The 13959-nt window shown below is 63.2% G+C and overlaps 2 protein-coding genes across 2 annotated transcripts in view; one reads left to right on the top strand and one right to left on the bottom strand.

The window, feature by feature from the left end:
* Nucleotides 1-13959, top strand: part of LOC141738011 (filamin-C-like) — a 236211-nt gene that overhangs the window by 105350 nt on the left and 116902 nt on the right. The window lies entirely within an intron of this gene.
* Nucleotides 1-13959, bottom strand: part of SND1 (staphylococcal nuclease and tudor domain containing 1) — a 145615-nt gene that overhangs the window by 55722 nt on the left and 75934 nt on the right. Inside the window, exons 13-14 of the mRNA XM_074573113.1 lie at nt 10628-10738; nt 2911-2983 (exon numbers count right to left, since the gene is read on the bottom strand). Of these exons, the coding sequence (XP_074429214.1) occupies nt 2911-2983; nt 10628-10738 (184 nt within the window). The remainder of the gene's footprint in view (nt 1-2910; nt 2984-10627; nt 10739-13959) is intronic.

The raw sequence follows: 13959 nt of genomic DNA, 5'->3' as shown, positions 1-13959 counted from the left end.
AAGAGGCGCTTCCAGGGCACGAGCCGCCTCAGGGGGTGCAAACCCCCCCGGCACCCCCATCCCGCGCCTTTTTGGGGCTCCCCAATCCATGTCAGACCGGGGCATCCCACCGCGGTGCTGTCGGCTCTGCCCCGCAGCCTCCCGCCCAGGTGGCATCACCCTCGTTACTATTATTTTAACACTTTCCGCGTTTAATTAGCTGGGAATTGAAGGAAAAAATTATGCATAAATACAGCGCGGCGGGCGGGGGGGCGGGGAGGGGGGGATTAAAAAAAAATAAAAATCATCCTAACTCCACTTTTATGTGAAGCTCTGCCAATTATGCGAAATTATTCAAGGACTTTGCACAAGGGCAGGAGGCTTTCCGGCGGCCGGGCTGCATCCCCGCGCCGGAGCGCAGGCGAGCGGGAGACGCCAGCCAGCACGGATTGCTGCCACTGCTGCACTCCCCTCCTGCCCTTCTTCTCTATTTTTTTTCGGGGGGTGTGCGTGGATTTTTCTTGCCTGCAGCATCGCGGGTCCAAGAGGCTGCTCGCCTTCGCGACGGGAATCCCCGCCTGCAGGCAGGGCGAGGACGGGGACGGGAGCGAGGAGGGCTTGGGATGCTCCTGGGATGCCAGGGCAGCAGCCATCGGGTGGCCCAAACCGAAGGGAAGGGACATTTCCCACCAGGAGCGCAGGGAGGGGAGGACAGGAGGCCATGCAGGAGACGGGAAAACTGGGCTAAATCCTGTGTTTGAGCTAATTCCGTGCTTTTGCATCCCGGTCACCAAGCCAGCCGGGATGCTCGGGAATGTTTAAGGTGGCGCTGGGCACCAGCAGCTCGACAGGATGGGGACAGAGACGGCGACCCAGGGACAAGGACGCCGTGATGGTGCCATGCCCGTGGCACAGGTCAGCATCCATGGGCAGGGGATGTGCCGAAGCCACCCCATGGGATGCACCGGCACCGGTCAGGGTCGGGATGGCACCGAGGGTCCTGTGCCTGCCCTGTCACCCCAACCTGAACAGCGAAACAGCCCAAAAGCAGGCGTTTTCCCAACACCGTTTCCCCATGGAGCGCCACGGCAAGGGGAGATGCCGTGCCAGGAAAGGACAGAGGGCACAGCCGGGAAAAACCACAGGAGCATCGGACGTGGAAGAGCCCGGGGACAGGGATGTCTCCAGCGGCCGAGGGGACCCAGAGCAATGCCACAGGAGCCACTCCATCGCCAGCACCGTGCCAGCGCTGGGGTCCCTCTGCCAGAGCGACAGGGAGCTCAGCAGCGATGCCGACTGGTCTCTACTGGGCAAACTGGTGCCGCAGCCGGCAAGAGACCGAGCCCCGCAGCTGGGGTCCCGTGCAACGGCGCAGCACCGGTCCCGGACCCCCCACTGCGTCAGCCGGGGCCCACCACACCGTGGCACCACTCATGTGCCAGGGCTGAGATGCCGGTGCCACGGGCATCGCACCGGGAGCGTTTGGCAGCGGCGCAGGGACGGAACAGCCGGTGACTGCCCCACGGCTCGCTCTCCCTGCAAGTCCTACCCCTATTGGGGTCACCGGCACCCCAATATATCAATGTATCACCTTTTTCTCCCCAAACCCTGCCCGGCTCGTGCCTCCCATCCCGGCACAGCGCCGGAGAGGCTCCGGTTCGGTGCCAGGAGGGAGAGCAGAGGGATGCTCACCATCCCGCCACCCCAAACCCCTCCGGGACCCCGGGAATGGGTGCTTGCCGAGCCCGGTGCGTGCCCCCCCCCGGCAGCGGGAGGGATATACCGACACTAATTCACAGGGAATTCTTTCGACAGTGGTAAAGCAGCCGCTGTCGGCTCGGCGCGTGCCGGCATTCATCACGCCGCCCAACTGCTGACGCGCGGCTAACTAAGGCCGGGATCAATTTACGGAAAACTATTAAAGATTAAAAAAAAAAAAAAAAAAAAGATTCACAAATCTTCACAAAAGCCGTGATGGATTAGCCTAATTTTGTTTGCGGGGGCCCTCCCCCTCGCATCCAGCTCCGAGCTTTCCGCTCGCTGATTGAGTTACGGGGCTCCTAACGATCCCGGCGGCATCACGGGACCCCCGTGGGGATGGGAACCAGGGGGCTCGGGGCAGGGATGCCCCCACGTCCCACCACCGCCGCTTTGGCTCACTTCTCGCGGGCAATCGCACCAGTACGTGGGTTTTTAGAAGGCGAAAAGGCAGCCGAGCCCCGGGGAGCCGCGGGGGCGTCCCCAGGAGTGGGTGCCAGCACGGAGAGCACCGTTCCCCGTGTCCAGTCCGGTGGGGACCCCACGAGGAGGAGGAATCTCCATCTCACGACCAGCGGACACCGCCGCAGCCCCCGGCGATTAAAAACAGGGCAGGAGGCTCGGGCGGGCAGGAACTGGGGTGCCCGGGACAGCAGGGGTATTGGGGTGCCCAGGGACAGAGCTCTGTCCCCCGAGGACACGAAGGACCCCCGAGGACATGAAGGATGGACGCACGGACACAGCCCCTCTCTGCCGGTCACGGCACGGTCATGGGAAGCCCTGTGCCGTGATACCCCACGGCACCTTGGGGTATGCTCAGGGTGATGCCACCATGACCCCCATGGTGAGACCTCCCCACCACCCCCCGGAGCAGAGAAACCCCACGAGAAACCTCATTTCACCCTTTCGGGCTGCACCAGGGCTGACAAACAGCTTCTACGGTGGCACTCGGGGGGGACACCAGCCCTGGCAGAGGAGGATGGATGCCCGGGTGTCCCGGTTCCTCTGGCAGAGCCGGCGGACAGGGGCAACACCGTCAGGATTCCCGCACATCCTGGGACTGGGGGGCCGGGCCGGAGCACCGGCACCCGGTATCACCCCTGCTCCGCTCCACGCGTCCCGTCCCGGCAAACAACCTGGCAGGTGGCAGCGCCGGCGCCGCGCGGTCCTTACCCCGGAGATATCGGCCACCCGGTGGATGGGCACCTCCTTCTTGCTGTGCAGCCCTTTGCCGTTCTTGATGGCCCTGCAACAAGAGAAGCGGCACAAGGCATCAGCGCGGCGGCCGGCAGGGCCCGCGACGCCCCCCGCGCCCACCCGGGGAGAGCGCGGCCGGCTCGTTAGCCTGCTAATCCCAATTACCAGCTCACCTGAGCTCGGCGCGTACCTGATCCCGGGGACCAACCTCGTCCCCCGCTACCAGATTAAATGGCTTCGTTCCCCGCAACAAAGGGAGGGATCAACAGGAAGGCGAGTGCCCCGGCAAGACGTAAAATTAATACCCGCTTCTTTCAGCGCTTAATCACAGGAAACATTTTAAATGCAAAATACACGGCGAACGCTCCAATTCTAATGGAAATAAGCCCCTTCCAGGTTAAAATAATACACAGGCGATAAGGAGCCGGAATGAAGCAACAGCTCGTGTGGAAGGCGCTTCAGGGCTGGCAAATGTGCCCCAGACCTGATGCCAGACCCAGTGCCGGGATGCCGGACATGGCACCGGGATGCCGGACACGGCACTAGGACACTGGACACGGCACTGGGACACCGGACACGGCACTGGGACACCAGACCCAATGCTGGGATGCCAGACACAGTGCCGGTATGCCAGACCCAGTGCCAGGATGCTGCACCTGGCACTGGGATGCCAGACCCTGTGCTGGGATACTGGACACAGCGCTGGGATGCTGGACCCAGTGCCGGGATGCCAGACCCTGGACATGGTGCTGGGATGCTGGATCCATGCTGGGACGCTGCACCCGGTGCCGGGATGCCAGACCCTGGACATGGTGCTGGGATGCTGGATCCATGCTGGGATGCTGCACCCAGTGCTGGGATGCCAGACCCGGCACTGGGATGCTGGACCCAGCGCTGGGATGCTGGATCTGGTGCTGGGATGCCGGACCCAGTGCCAAGATGCCAGAACTGGTGCTGGGATGCCAGACCCTGTGCTGGGATGCCGGACCCTGTACTGGGATGCCAGACCCGGCACTGGGATGCTGGACCCAGCGCTGGGATGCTGGATCTGGTGCTGGGATGCCGGACCCAGTGCCAAGATGCCAGAACTGGTGCTGGGATGCCAGACCCTGTGCTGGGATGCTGGACCCAGCGCTGGGATGCCAGACCCGGCACTGGGATGCTGGACCCAGCGCTGGGATGCTGGATCTGGTGCTGGGATGCCGGACCCAGTGCCAAGATGCCAGAACTGGTGCTGGGATGCCAGACCCTGTGCTGGGGTGCCGGACCCTGTACTGGGATGCTGGACCCTGTACTGGGATGCTGGACACAATGCTGGGATGCCAGACTCAGCACTGGGATGTTGGACATGGTGCTGGGATGCTGGATCCATGCTGGGATGCTGCACCCGGTGCCAGGATGCCAGACCCGGCACTGGGATGCTGGACCCCATGCTGGGATGCCAGACCCTGTGCTGGGATGTCAGATCTGGCACTGGGATGCTGGACAAGGCACTGGGATGCCAGACCCTGTGCTGGGATGACGGACCCTGTGCTGGGATACTGGACACAGCGCTGGGATGCTGGTCCCAGTGCTGGGATGCCAGATGTGGCGCTGGGATGCCGGACCCAGCACCGGGATGCTGGACATGGTGCTGGGCTGCTGGATCCATGCTGGGATGCTGCACCCAGTGCTGGGATGCCAGACCCGGCACTGGGATGCTGGACCCAGCGCTGGGATGCTGGATCTGGTGCTGGGATGCCGGACCCAGTGCCAAGATGCCAGAATCGGTGCTGGGATGCCAGACCCTGTGCTGGGATGCTGGACCCAGCGCTGGGATGCCAGACCCTGTGCTGGGATGCCGGACACGGTGCTTTGATGCCAGACACGGCACTGGGATGCTGGACGCCATGCCGGCTTTGCCTGGGGAGGAGGATGCAGCACCGGGATGGGAACAACCTCCGGACCTGGCGGTGGACGGGGTTGGTGACACCGAGCACCGCAGCCCCAGAGCCGAGCCCCGGGACGGCGGCGCTGCCGGTACCGGGGTGCACCCGCAGCCCAGCGGCACGGGGAGGATCGGGGCACACGCTGCCCGGCGTCGGGCTCGTCACCTCGGCGGGTGGACGGCAGGAGCAGCGGCACCAGCGACCCGGCGACAGATTTATTGGGTTTTCATGCAGTTCACGGCCGCGCTGGCTTATTGCCGGGCAGCAGCGGCGGGTGAAAGGGCAGCACACATTCATTAGAGCTCCTTCCCCTGACAGGTTTGTTCTTTTCCAGCTTCCAAAGGCCAAGCTGATATTCCAGGTGTTACCGGCACGGAGCAGAAGCGAGCGGGGAGGTGCTGCCCACTGCCGCCCTGCCCGCACCGCGCCGTGCCGGGGTGAGCGCCCTTGGCACAGCCAGGGATGAGCTCCCGAGGCCGCTCGGGGTTTTTTGGGTTGGGGTATGGGGTATTTTTTAGCCCTTTAACAGGAGGGTGGCGAATCCGGCAGCCCAAGCGGGGCTGGAAACCAGGTCCCTGCCCCGCATCTCCCGGAGGATGCCAGCGCCCGCAGCCAGGCCAGGAGGAGACTTCGGCTCATCCCAAGGGATGCCCGGAGCTGGGATCGTCCCAGCAAAGCTTTATCAGCACTGGCCTCCCATCCCCAAGCGCCGCAGGACATCCCTCTGCAACGGGAGGGTGGCCAGCAGGAGTTCAACCTCCTGCCACCACCTTTTGTCCCCAGGCTACAAGATGCTCCTGTAATTCAGGCGATAAACGCCCCACAGACCCCCAGATCCACCCCTTCCCCGCAGGCACAGCTCCTCGGGCCCCTGCAGCGGCCTGGAATTGAAAACTCCTCGTTTTTCAAGCCTACCTAATAGCTGCTCCCCGGCAAGAGGCACGGATTTGTTTGGAGCGGACCGCGATGGTAATAAAAATACAAGCGGGAAAAACTCAAAGCCCCCGCCGAGGTGTTGTACAGCGATCAATTTGCTGAGCTGGATCGTTGGAGGAGCCGTCTGGAAGAAGCCAACCTGTTAAATCAGCAAAAGGGTTTCTTCTGTCCCCCTCGCCCTCCTTTGAGACGCCCCTCCCCGCTCAGCGCTGCACTCGGGGAGAAGTGGCTTGGCCAGAAATAGCGCTTTTTTTTTTTTCTTTCAGGAAAACAGCTCTTTCCTCAGGTTAAGAAGAAAGACAAAGCTAAACAAGCGCTGGAACGCCCGGCAGGCTGGCAGCCAGAGCGGAGGCAGCCAGGGATGCTCGGCCTTGCGCCGCCTCGGGGCAGGGATGCGGGCGGCGCAACGGTCCCCGCAGGGTCCCGGAGCATCATCCTGCTGCAAAGCCAGGCTGGGGGATGCAGGGAGGGCACGCTCCAGGAAAAAACTGGTGGGATGGGAAAAGTAACCACCCCCTCGCTAAAATACCCCACGGAGAAGGCAGCTGGGCCCCGGGAGATGCGAGTCCGGCCTTTCCCAAAGAGCCACGACGGTTAAAGGCTTTTGCAAACATCCCGATATTCGGGACATCGAGCATCCTGATATTCGGGATAGCCAAGCATCGTGATATTTGGTACATTGAGCATCTGGATATTCAGGATATTGGAGCATCCTGATATTCATGACATCCAAGTATCCTGATATTCAGGATATACAAGCATCCCGATATTCGGGACAACCGAGTATCCTGGTATTTGGTACATTGAGCATCCCAATATTTGGAACATCCAAGCATCCCGATATTCAGGGCATTGAGGATCCTGATATTCAAGGACACCTGAGCATCCTGCTATTCGGGACATCCAAGCATCCTGGTATTTAGGATATACGAGCATCCCAATATTCGGCACATCCGAGCATCCTCATATGCGGGATATATGAGCATCCTGATATTCAGGACATTGAGGATCCCAATATTTCAGATATTGGAGCATCCTGATATTCGGGATATACAAGCATCCCAATATTTGGGACATCTGAGTATCCTGGTATTTGGTACATTGAGCATCCCAATATTTGGAACATCCAAGCATCCTGATATTTGGGACACCAAGTATCCCAATATTCATTACATCCGAGCATCCTGATATTCAGGAGGTTCGAGCATCCTGATATTCAGGACACCTGAGCATCCTGGTATTCGGGATATCGGAGCATCCGATATTTGGGACATCCGAGCTCGAACCGTCCCCCCGCCTCACACCCGGAGCACGGCTGCAGGCTCCATCTGCCGCATCCAGTCCCGGGTATCCCCGGTGCCCGGCTGCAGGATCGCCCACGCCGGAGCGCTCCGAGATGCTGATTGAATGCCAGGCACATCCGCTTTCTCAACGGCACATCCCCGGCGCTCGGCAATGAGGCCCCCGAGCCGCAATCTGCCGGCCGCCGATCCCACTCCCCGCGGGGTGGGGAAGGGAGGGGGGGAAAAGGGAGCGCGAGAGCCCATTTATCAACCTCCCCCCTCAAAAGCGGGAGGTTTGCAGTAAAACTGAGCACAGTCTTGCACCGCGGGCTGGCAGAAACCACGCCGCATCCCCCCTCCAAGCTGCTCTCCCCGGCTGTCGGCACCGCGCCGGCAGCCGCTGCCAAAGTCGCTGCCGAGGAGGAGCTGAAATCCCGAATCCCACCGTCCCACCGCCTCCGGTGCAGCCGGAGCCGGGCCAGCACCCATGGGGGGGGCCGTGGGGTGGGTGGTAGCTCATCTGGAGGGAAGCCGAGGCGGGAGAGGAAAGGGGTGCTCCCTGCTCACCCCCGTGGGTAGGACGGGACGCGGGAGGACAGATGGGGTGGCTCGGGCACAGCTCGGTGCGGAGACGGGGGGCACGGACCCAGCCTGGGTGCAGGGGGCTCGGGGCCGCAAGGTTGGGGGGGTGAACAGCGTGGTCGCCTCCTGTGGGGAGCGGGACCGTGCACGGCTGGATCACACGTGCCTGGACCGTGCACAGCTGGACCACGCACACCTGGATCACAGGTGCCTGCGCCATGCATGCCTGGATTGTGCACGTCATCTGGACCATGCGCATCTGGACCATGCACAGCTGGACCGTGCACAGCTGGACCGTGCACAACTGGATCACACACACCTGGACCGTGCACAGCTGGACCATGCACAGCTGGACCGTACACAACTGGATCACACACACCTGGACCATGCAAACCTGGACCGTGCACACCTGGATTGTGCACATCTGGACCGTGCGACCTCAACCATGCACACCTGGACCACGCACAGCTGGATCACATGTGTCTGCACCATGCACCCTGGACTGTACACACCTGGACTGTACACACCCGGACCGTGCACAGCTGGATCACACATACCTAGACCATGCAAACCTGGACCGTGCACACCTGGATTGTGCACATCTGGACCGTGCGACCTCAACCATGCACACCTGGACCACGCACAGCTGGATCACATGTGTCTGCTCCATGCACCCTGGACTGCACACACCTGGGCCATGCACACCTGAACCACGCAACCTCAACCATGCACACCTGGACCACGAACAGCTGGACCGCGCATGTCTGGACCATGCACAGCTGGACTGTGCACAGCTGGATCACATGTGTCTGGGCCAGGCACCCTGGGTGGTGCACAACTGGACCATGAATGCCTGGACCACGCACACCTGGACTGGCCACAGCTGGACCATGCCCCCCTTGGACCACGCACACACGGACCGTGCACATCTGGATTGTGCACATCTGGACCATGCAAAGCAGGATGACACGTGCCTGGACCACGCGCCCCTGGACCGTGCAACCTCAACCGTGCACACCTGGACCATTCAACCTCAACCGTGCACATCTGGAGCAGACACATCTGGACCCCGTGCCCCAGGAAGAGCGACCAGGGAAGGCGGGGGCTGCCCGAGGAAGGAGGTGCTTCGCTCTTCCCCCCTACCCCAGCGCCGCACGAGCCCCCGCCGGCTGCGGGCACTCACACGACCTGCCCGGCCGCATCCCTGCCCACAGGGAGCAGGCAGCGAGCAGGCAGCGGGCGGGCAAGGCTGCCCGCTCAGGCAGAAAATCCAGCCCTTCGCGCTCCTCCCAGCTGGCAGAGGAGAAGGCAGGCATCGTCCTGCCCGCACCAACCCCTGCCAGCATCAGCGTTTCTGCCGCCTCCGCCGAGGCCGCGGCGGGGGGGAAGGGAAGCATCCACCCGCATTTTTCTCACCACACATAACCTCAAACCTAATTACAAGGAGGCCAGAATGTGTCTCCAGTCCTTTGGATGAGCTGGGTTGAAATAGAATTCCTTCTCGGGCAGACAGGGTCGGGGCAAGAAGGCTACGGCAGCGTTTGCCGGGCTGGCCGCCCCAGGGAGCCGCGCGGGACCCTTTGAACCCCGGCCTGATGCAGGCAATGGGCCGTGAGACTCCAACCCACCTCCCAGGCGTTTGCGCAAAACGTTCTCTGCCCTTCGGCTGCCGACCGGCGGCAGCCCCGGCGTTAGCGCCGAGAACCCGCCGCCCAGCGCCACGCTTCCCACTGACCCACGGCGTGTGCCTGGCCCCCCGCCAGCACTGACGCTGAGCCCGTCTGCGGCACCGGAGCAGAGGAGGTCGGGGATGAGGTGGGGGGAAACACGCAGCCCAGGGAGGATTCGGGCTGTTTGAGGGATCGGGGGGAGTCCGGAGATCTCACAGAGCCGGCGGAGGGGAGGGGATGCTCAGGCAGGGGGGATGCGGGGCAGGGAGGCCACCCCGAGCAGCGGGGACAGGCGGATGGATGGGGACAGTGGGATGCGATGGTGGGATATGGAGCAGCTCTGCCAACGACACCAAGCTGAGTGGTGCAGTTGATTCCTTAAAGGGAAGGGATGGCATCCAGAGGGACCCCGACAGGCTGGAGAAGGGGGTCCCTGTGACCCCCATGGGGTCCAAGCAGGCCCAGTGCAGGGTCCTGCCCCTGGGTGGGGGCAGCCCCCGGTGCCAGCCCGGGCTGGGGATGGAGGGATGGAGAGCAGCCCTGAGAGAAGGGCTTGGGGGGCTGGGGGGGGAAAAGCCGGCCATGAGCCGGCACCGTGCGCTGGCAGCCCAGAACCCCCCCGCAGCCTGGGCTCATCCCCAGCAGCGTGGGCAGGGGGGCGAGGGGGGGATTCTGCCCCTCTGCTCCGCTCGGGGAGACCCCCCTGCAGTGCTGCCTCCAGCGCTGGGGCCTCGGCACAGGAGAGACACGGAGCTGTTGGAGCGGGGCCAGAGGAGGCCCTGGAGATGCTGGGAGGGCTGGAGCCCCTCTGCTGTGGGGACAGGCTGAGAGAGCTGGGGGGGTTCAGCCTGGAGAAGAGAAGGCGCCGGGGAGACCTTCCAGCCCCTGCCAGTCCCTAAAGGGGCTCCAGGAAAGCTGGGGAGGGACTCTGGCTCAGGGAGGGGAGCCACGGGACGAGGGGGAAGGGTTTTCCACTGGAAGAGGGGAGATTGGGATGAGATCTTGGGAAGAAATCCTTTGCTGTGAGGGGGGTGAGCCCCTGGGCCAGGGTGCCCAGAGAAGCTGTGGCTGCCCCATCCCTGGAGGGGTTCAAGGCCAGGTTGGACGGGGCTTGGAGCAACGTGGGCTGGTGGGAGGTGTCCCTGCCCAGGGCAGGGGGTGGCACTGGGTGGCCCTTAAGGTCCCTTCAACCCAAACCCTTCTGTGGTTCTAAGACCTCCCCACAAGACACGCCGCGAGGCCACGCGATCCCCCCGCGGCCGGGGGAGCACCCCCGCGCCAGCACGGCACCCACCGAGCCTCTGCGGCCAGGAGCTCATCGTAGTGCGAGGATCTTTGGTCGTCGTCTTGCCGGTAGCGGATGACGGTGGCCAGGCCCTTGCTCACCAGCGCTTCGGCGATGTTGCTGCAGGAGAGAAGAGCCGGGGGGGGGTGGGGGGTTAACGCCAGTGTGGGGCCAAGGGATCCACCTCCCCATCACCCACCATCACCGGACCCCAGGCATCGCGCCGGGCTCTGACACCGGAGGGGGTGAGACACGCGGGGGGGTGGAAGAGGAGACCCCCCCCTCACATCGCTGGCCAAGGGAAGGTGTTTGGAGCAACGTGTCGCAATTAATGGGGATGTCAAATGTCCGCGGTGGGGGTTCTCCCACCCCAACCCCCCCACACACCCAAAACCAGAGGGGTCAGCGCCCCCCGGGCCGTGGGAACCTCCTCGATTTTACCTCCCTATTGCACTTTTACCCCCGCCCTCCCCTCGGTGGGGAGGGGAGGTGGGCGCTGGCTGGGCTCGGGGGCCGGTTGCCAACCGGCGCTGCGTGCCGAGGCGGGGCGGTAAATTGGCTGCCATTACACTCCACTGCTTTAAACAAATTCATAAATTCTACTTCGCTGAGCGCATCCGTAATCCTCCTCCAATTACACACGCAGGGGACGGAGCGCTAATTCGCTACTCCCCCAAAAAAAAAAAAAAAGCATATATATATACATATGCATGTTGGGGGCGGGGGGGGTGGGGGTGGGGGGCTGATCCGTTCACATAACTCTGGAGCATCCCCTGCCCTGGAGAGGGGGAAGGGCAGAGCCATCACCAGGAGCTGAAAATAGGTCTCGCCTCAGAGCAGGGGGGAAAAAAAAATAAATATATATATATGTAAGGATTGGTAAAGGAGGAAATAAGCTGCAGCAGGAGGCAGCTGCAGAGGTAGCGCTGCAAATGCCAAGCAACCAGGAATAAGCACCTACAGCTATTTTGGGCGCGAACAGGAGGCTGTGCCGGGGGGAGGCGAGCGTGGGGCTGGTGGCACCCGCCGCGTCCCAGCGTCCCCAAGACACCGCGGTCTGACCCGACGGGCGACGCCAAGGTTTGGGGACAGGCAGAGATGGGTGCCAGGCTCCGTCGCCGGGTCCCCAACGCCTCGGGAGCAGCCTGATGGACACGGGCAAGGGGTGGCACTGTTGGGGATGAGCCCGTAGGGACGCCCACTCTGGTCCCCTGTGTCCCCGTGCCCCCTGCCTTGGGCAGGAGGGGACCCAGCTTTGGCCGCGCACCCACCGGTGCGAGGGCCGGCACGGGGAGAGCACGGGAGGGACGAGTTGGCCACGATGGCCTCGGAGGGGAGCCAGATGTGCTCCCAGATGGCCACTTCCAGCCACACACACATCCTCGCCGGTGGCCCCGCGGCTCCGTGCCACCACCCTTCCCACTCGCCATCGTGCTTCTGTGCCATCCGGCAGGCACGAGCATCACGAGCGGGGACAGGCATCACCAGGAGTCTTCTGCCCAACACACAGCGGGGGAGATGCTGGAGCGAAGCTGAGGCCGGAGGACCCGGTGACGGGCACGGCAGGGAGAGCTGCCCCTGCCGCAGCGGCACCTGTGCCCAGAAATGCCACCTCCATCCCACCCCCGTGCCTGGGAGCTGCTGCGGCACCCCCGGGGGCAGCACATCTGCAGCACGTTCCCAACCTGACCCACCACGGGAACGAGCCCCAAATGGCAACTGCCACCAGCGCCGGGCACGGGGGCTCCTTCCCGTAGGGTCACGTCCCACCCAAGCACGGGCAGACAGCTTGGGACACCCCCTCGTGTCCCACGTCCCCACCCTGGGGCTCGGGAATAGCCCGCTGGGATTCCATGGCTGGATCTGGGATGGGGGTGCCATCAGCACCGCCCCCCCCCAAGTTTGCACCCTGCAGAGGAGGAGACACCCAGCTCCGTCCCCACATCCGTCACCCCGCACTGGCCGGGCAGCTCCGTCCCCCCCATCCGTCACCCCAGCCACATTCTGGGGAAGAGAGCAAGAAGCTGGGGGGTTGCCCAGGGTGTGGGAAAAGCACAGGAGATTAAAACCCGACACGGAAAGCATCAGGAAACAACTGTGCTAGCAGGCGCTCCGTCTGCTCGCTAAACGGACGATTTTATTCTGCCCCCAGCGCTCGGGAAGTGTTGTAATCTTGTTGCCACCTCCGTTTGATGGCTTCATTTTATTCGGCAATATCACGGTTATGGCTTTTTAGAAGACAAGCAAAAATTGCCAGCGTTCGCTCCCACCGCGCTGCCGGGTCCTAAAGGAGCCGGGACGGGCTGGGGTTGCGCACGGGGAGGGTGGCCGTGCTCCCCCCGCCACGGCTTTTCCGTCCCCAACGGGCTCTGCAAGAGGGGACGGAGGCACCCGGCGCAAAATCTCCATCCCAGCCACATCCCACTCCCCATCCCAGCTCATCCCGCTCCCCATCCCAGCCATATCCCTCTCCGCATCCCAGCCGCAGCCTCTCCTCATCCCAGCCGCAGCCTCTCCCCATCCCAGCCGCATTTCTCTCCCCATCCCAGCCGCGTCCCTCTTTCCATCCCAGGAGCATACTGCTCCCCATCCCAGCTCATCCCGCTCCCCATCCCAGGCACATCCCCCTCTGCATCCCAGTTCATCCTGCTCCCCATCCCAGCCGCATCCCTCTCCCCATCCCAGCTGCATCCCTCTCTCCCTCCCAGGCACACGCCACTCCCCATCCCAGTTGCATCCCTCTTCCCATCCCAGCTCAACCCTCTCCCCATCCTAGCTCATCCCCGCTCCCCATCCCAGCTCATCCCGCTCCCCCTCCCAGCCATCCATTCCCGCCCCTGCCCCATCCCACAGCGCTCAGAGCAGCCCAGCAGCTATTCCTGGCGCTGGCCTCCAGGAGTATCCAACCTGTGTGAAACCAAAGTTTCCATCATTTCCCCTGGTCAAAGGGCAGCAAGCGTTAAATCCCAGAATACCGGGATTAATGGAGGGATCATTAAAAATCTAATGTTAAACCACCCCTGCAAGCAGAGCTCCGGGGCAGCCTGCCGTATATCACAGCCCGATTAGAAGGAAACAAATCCCCCCTTCGGAGCAGGATCGCCGAGCCTCCGAAGGGGCAGAGCCGCGGGGAGGGTGGCGGAGGCAGCGGGCTCTGCCCCTTCATCCACCCCTCATCCTCCTCGCTGGGGCGCAGGGGAGCGTACTGGGGGTGATGCCGATGGGACTTAAATTTGGGAAGTTTGGCGAAAGGACGCGTGAGCAGCTCGGCTCCCGCACCGGCGGCTCTGCCGCGGGCAGGGTCCCCAGCGCCGGCGCTGGTTGTGCCGTCTCAGCGCCGG

Source organism: Larus michahellis, chromosome 1 (genome assembly GCF_964199755.1).
Source record: "Larus michahellis chromosome 1, bLarMic1.1, whole genome shotgun sequence".
NCBI lineage: Eukaryota > Metazoa > Chordata > Aves > Charadriiformes > Laridae > Larus > Larus michahellis.
Note: the sequence above shows the minus strand (reverse complement) of the source record. Positions and strands in the feature narration are given on the sequence as shown.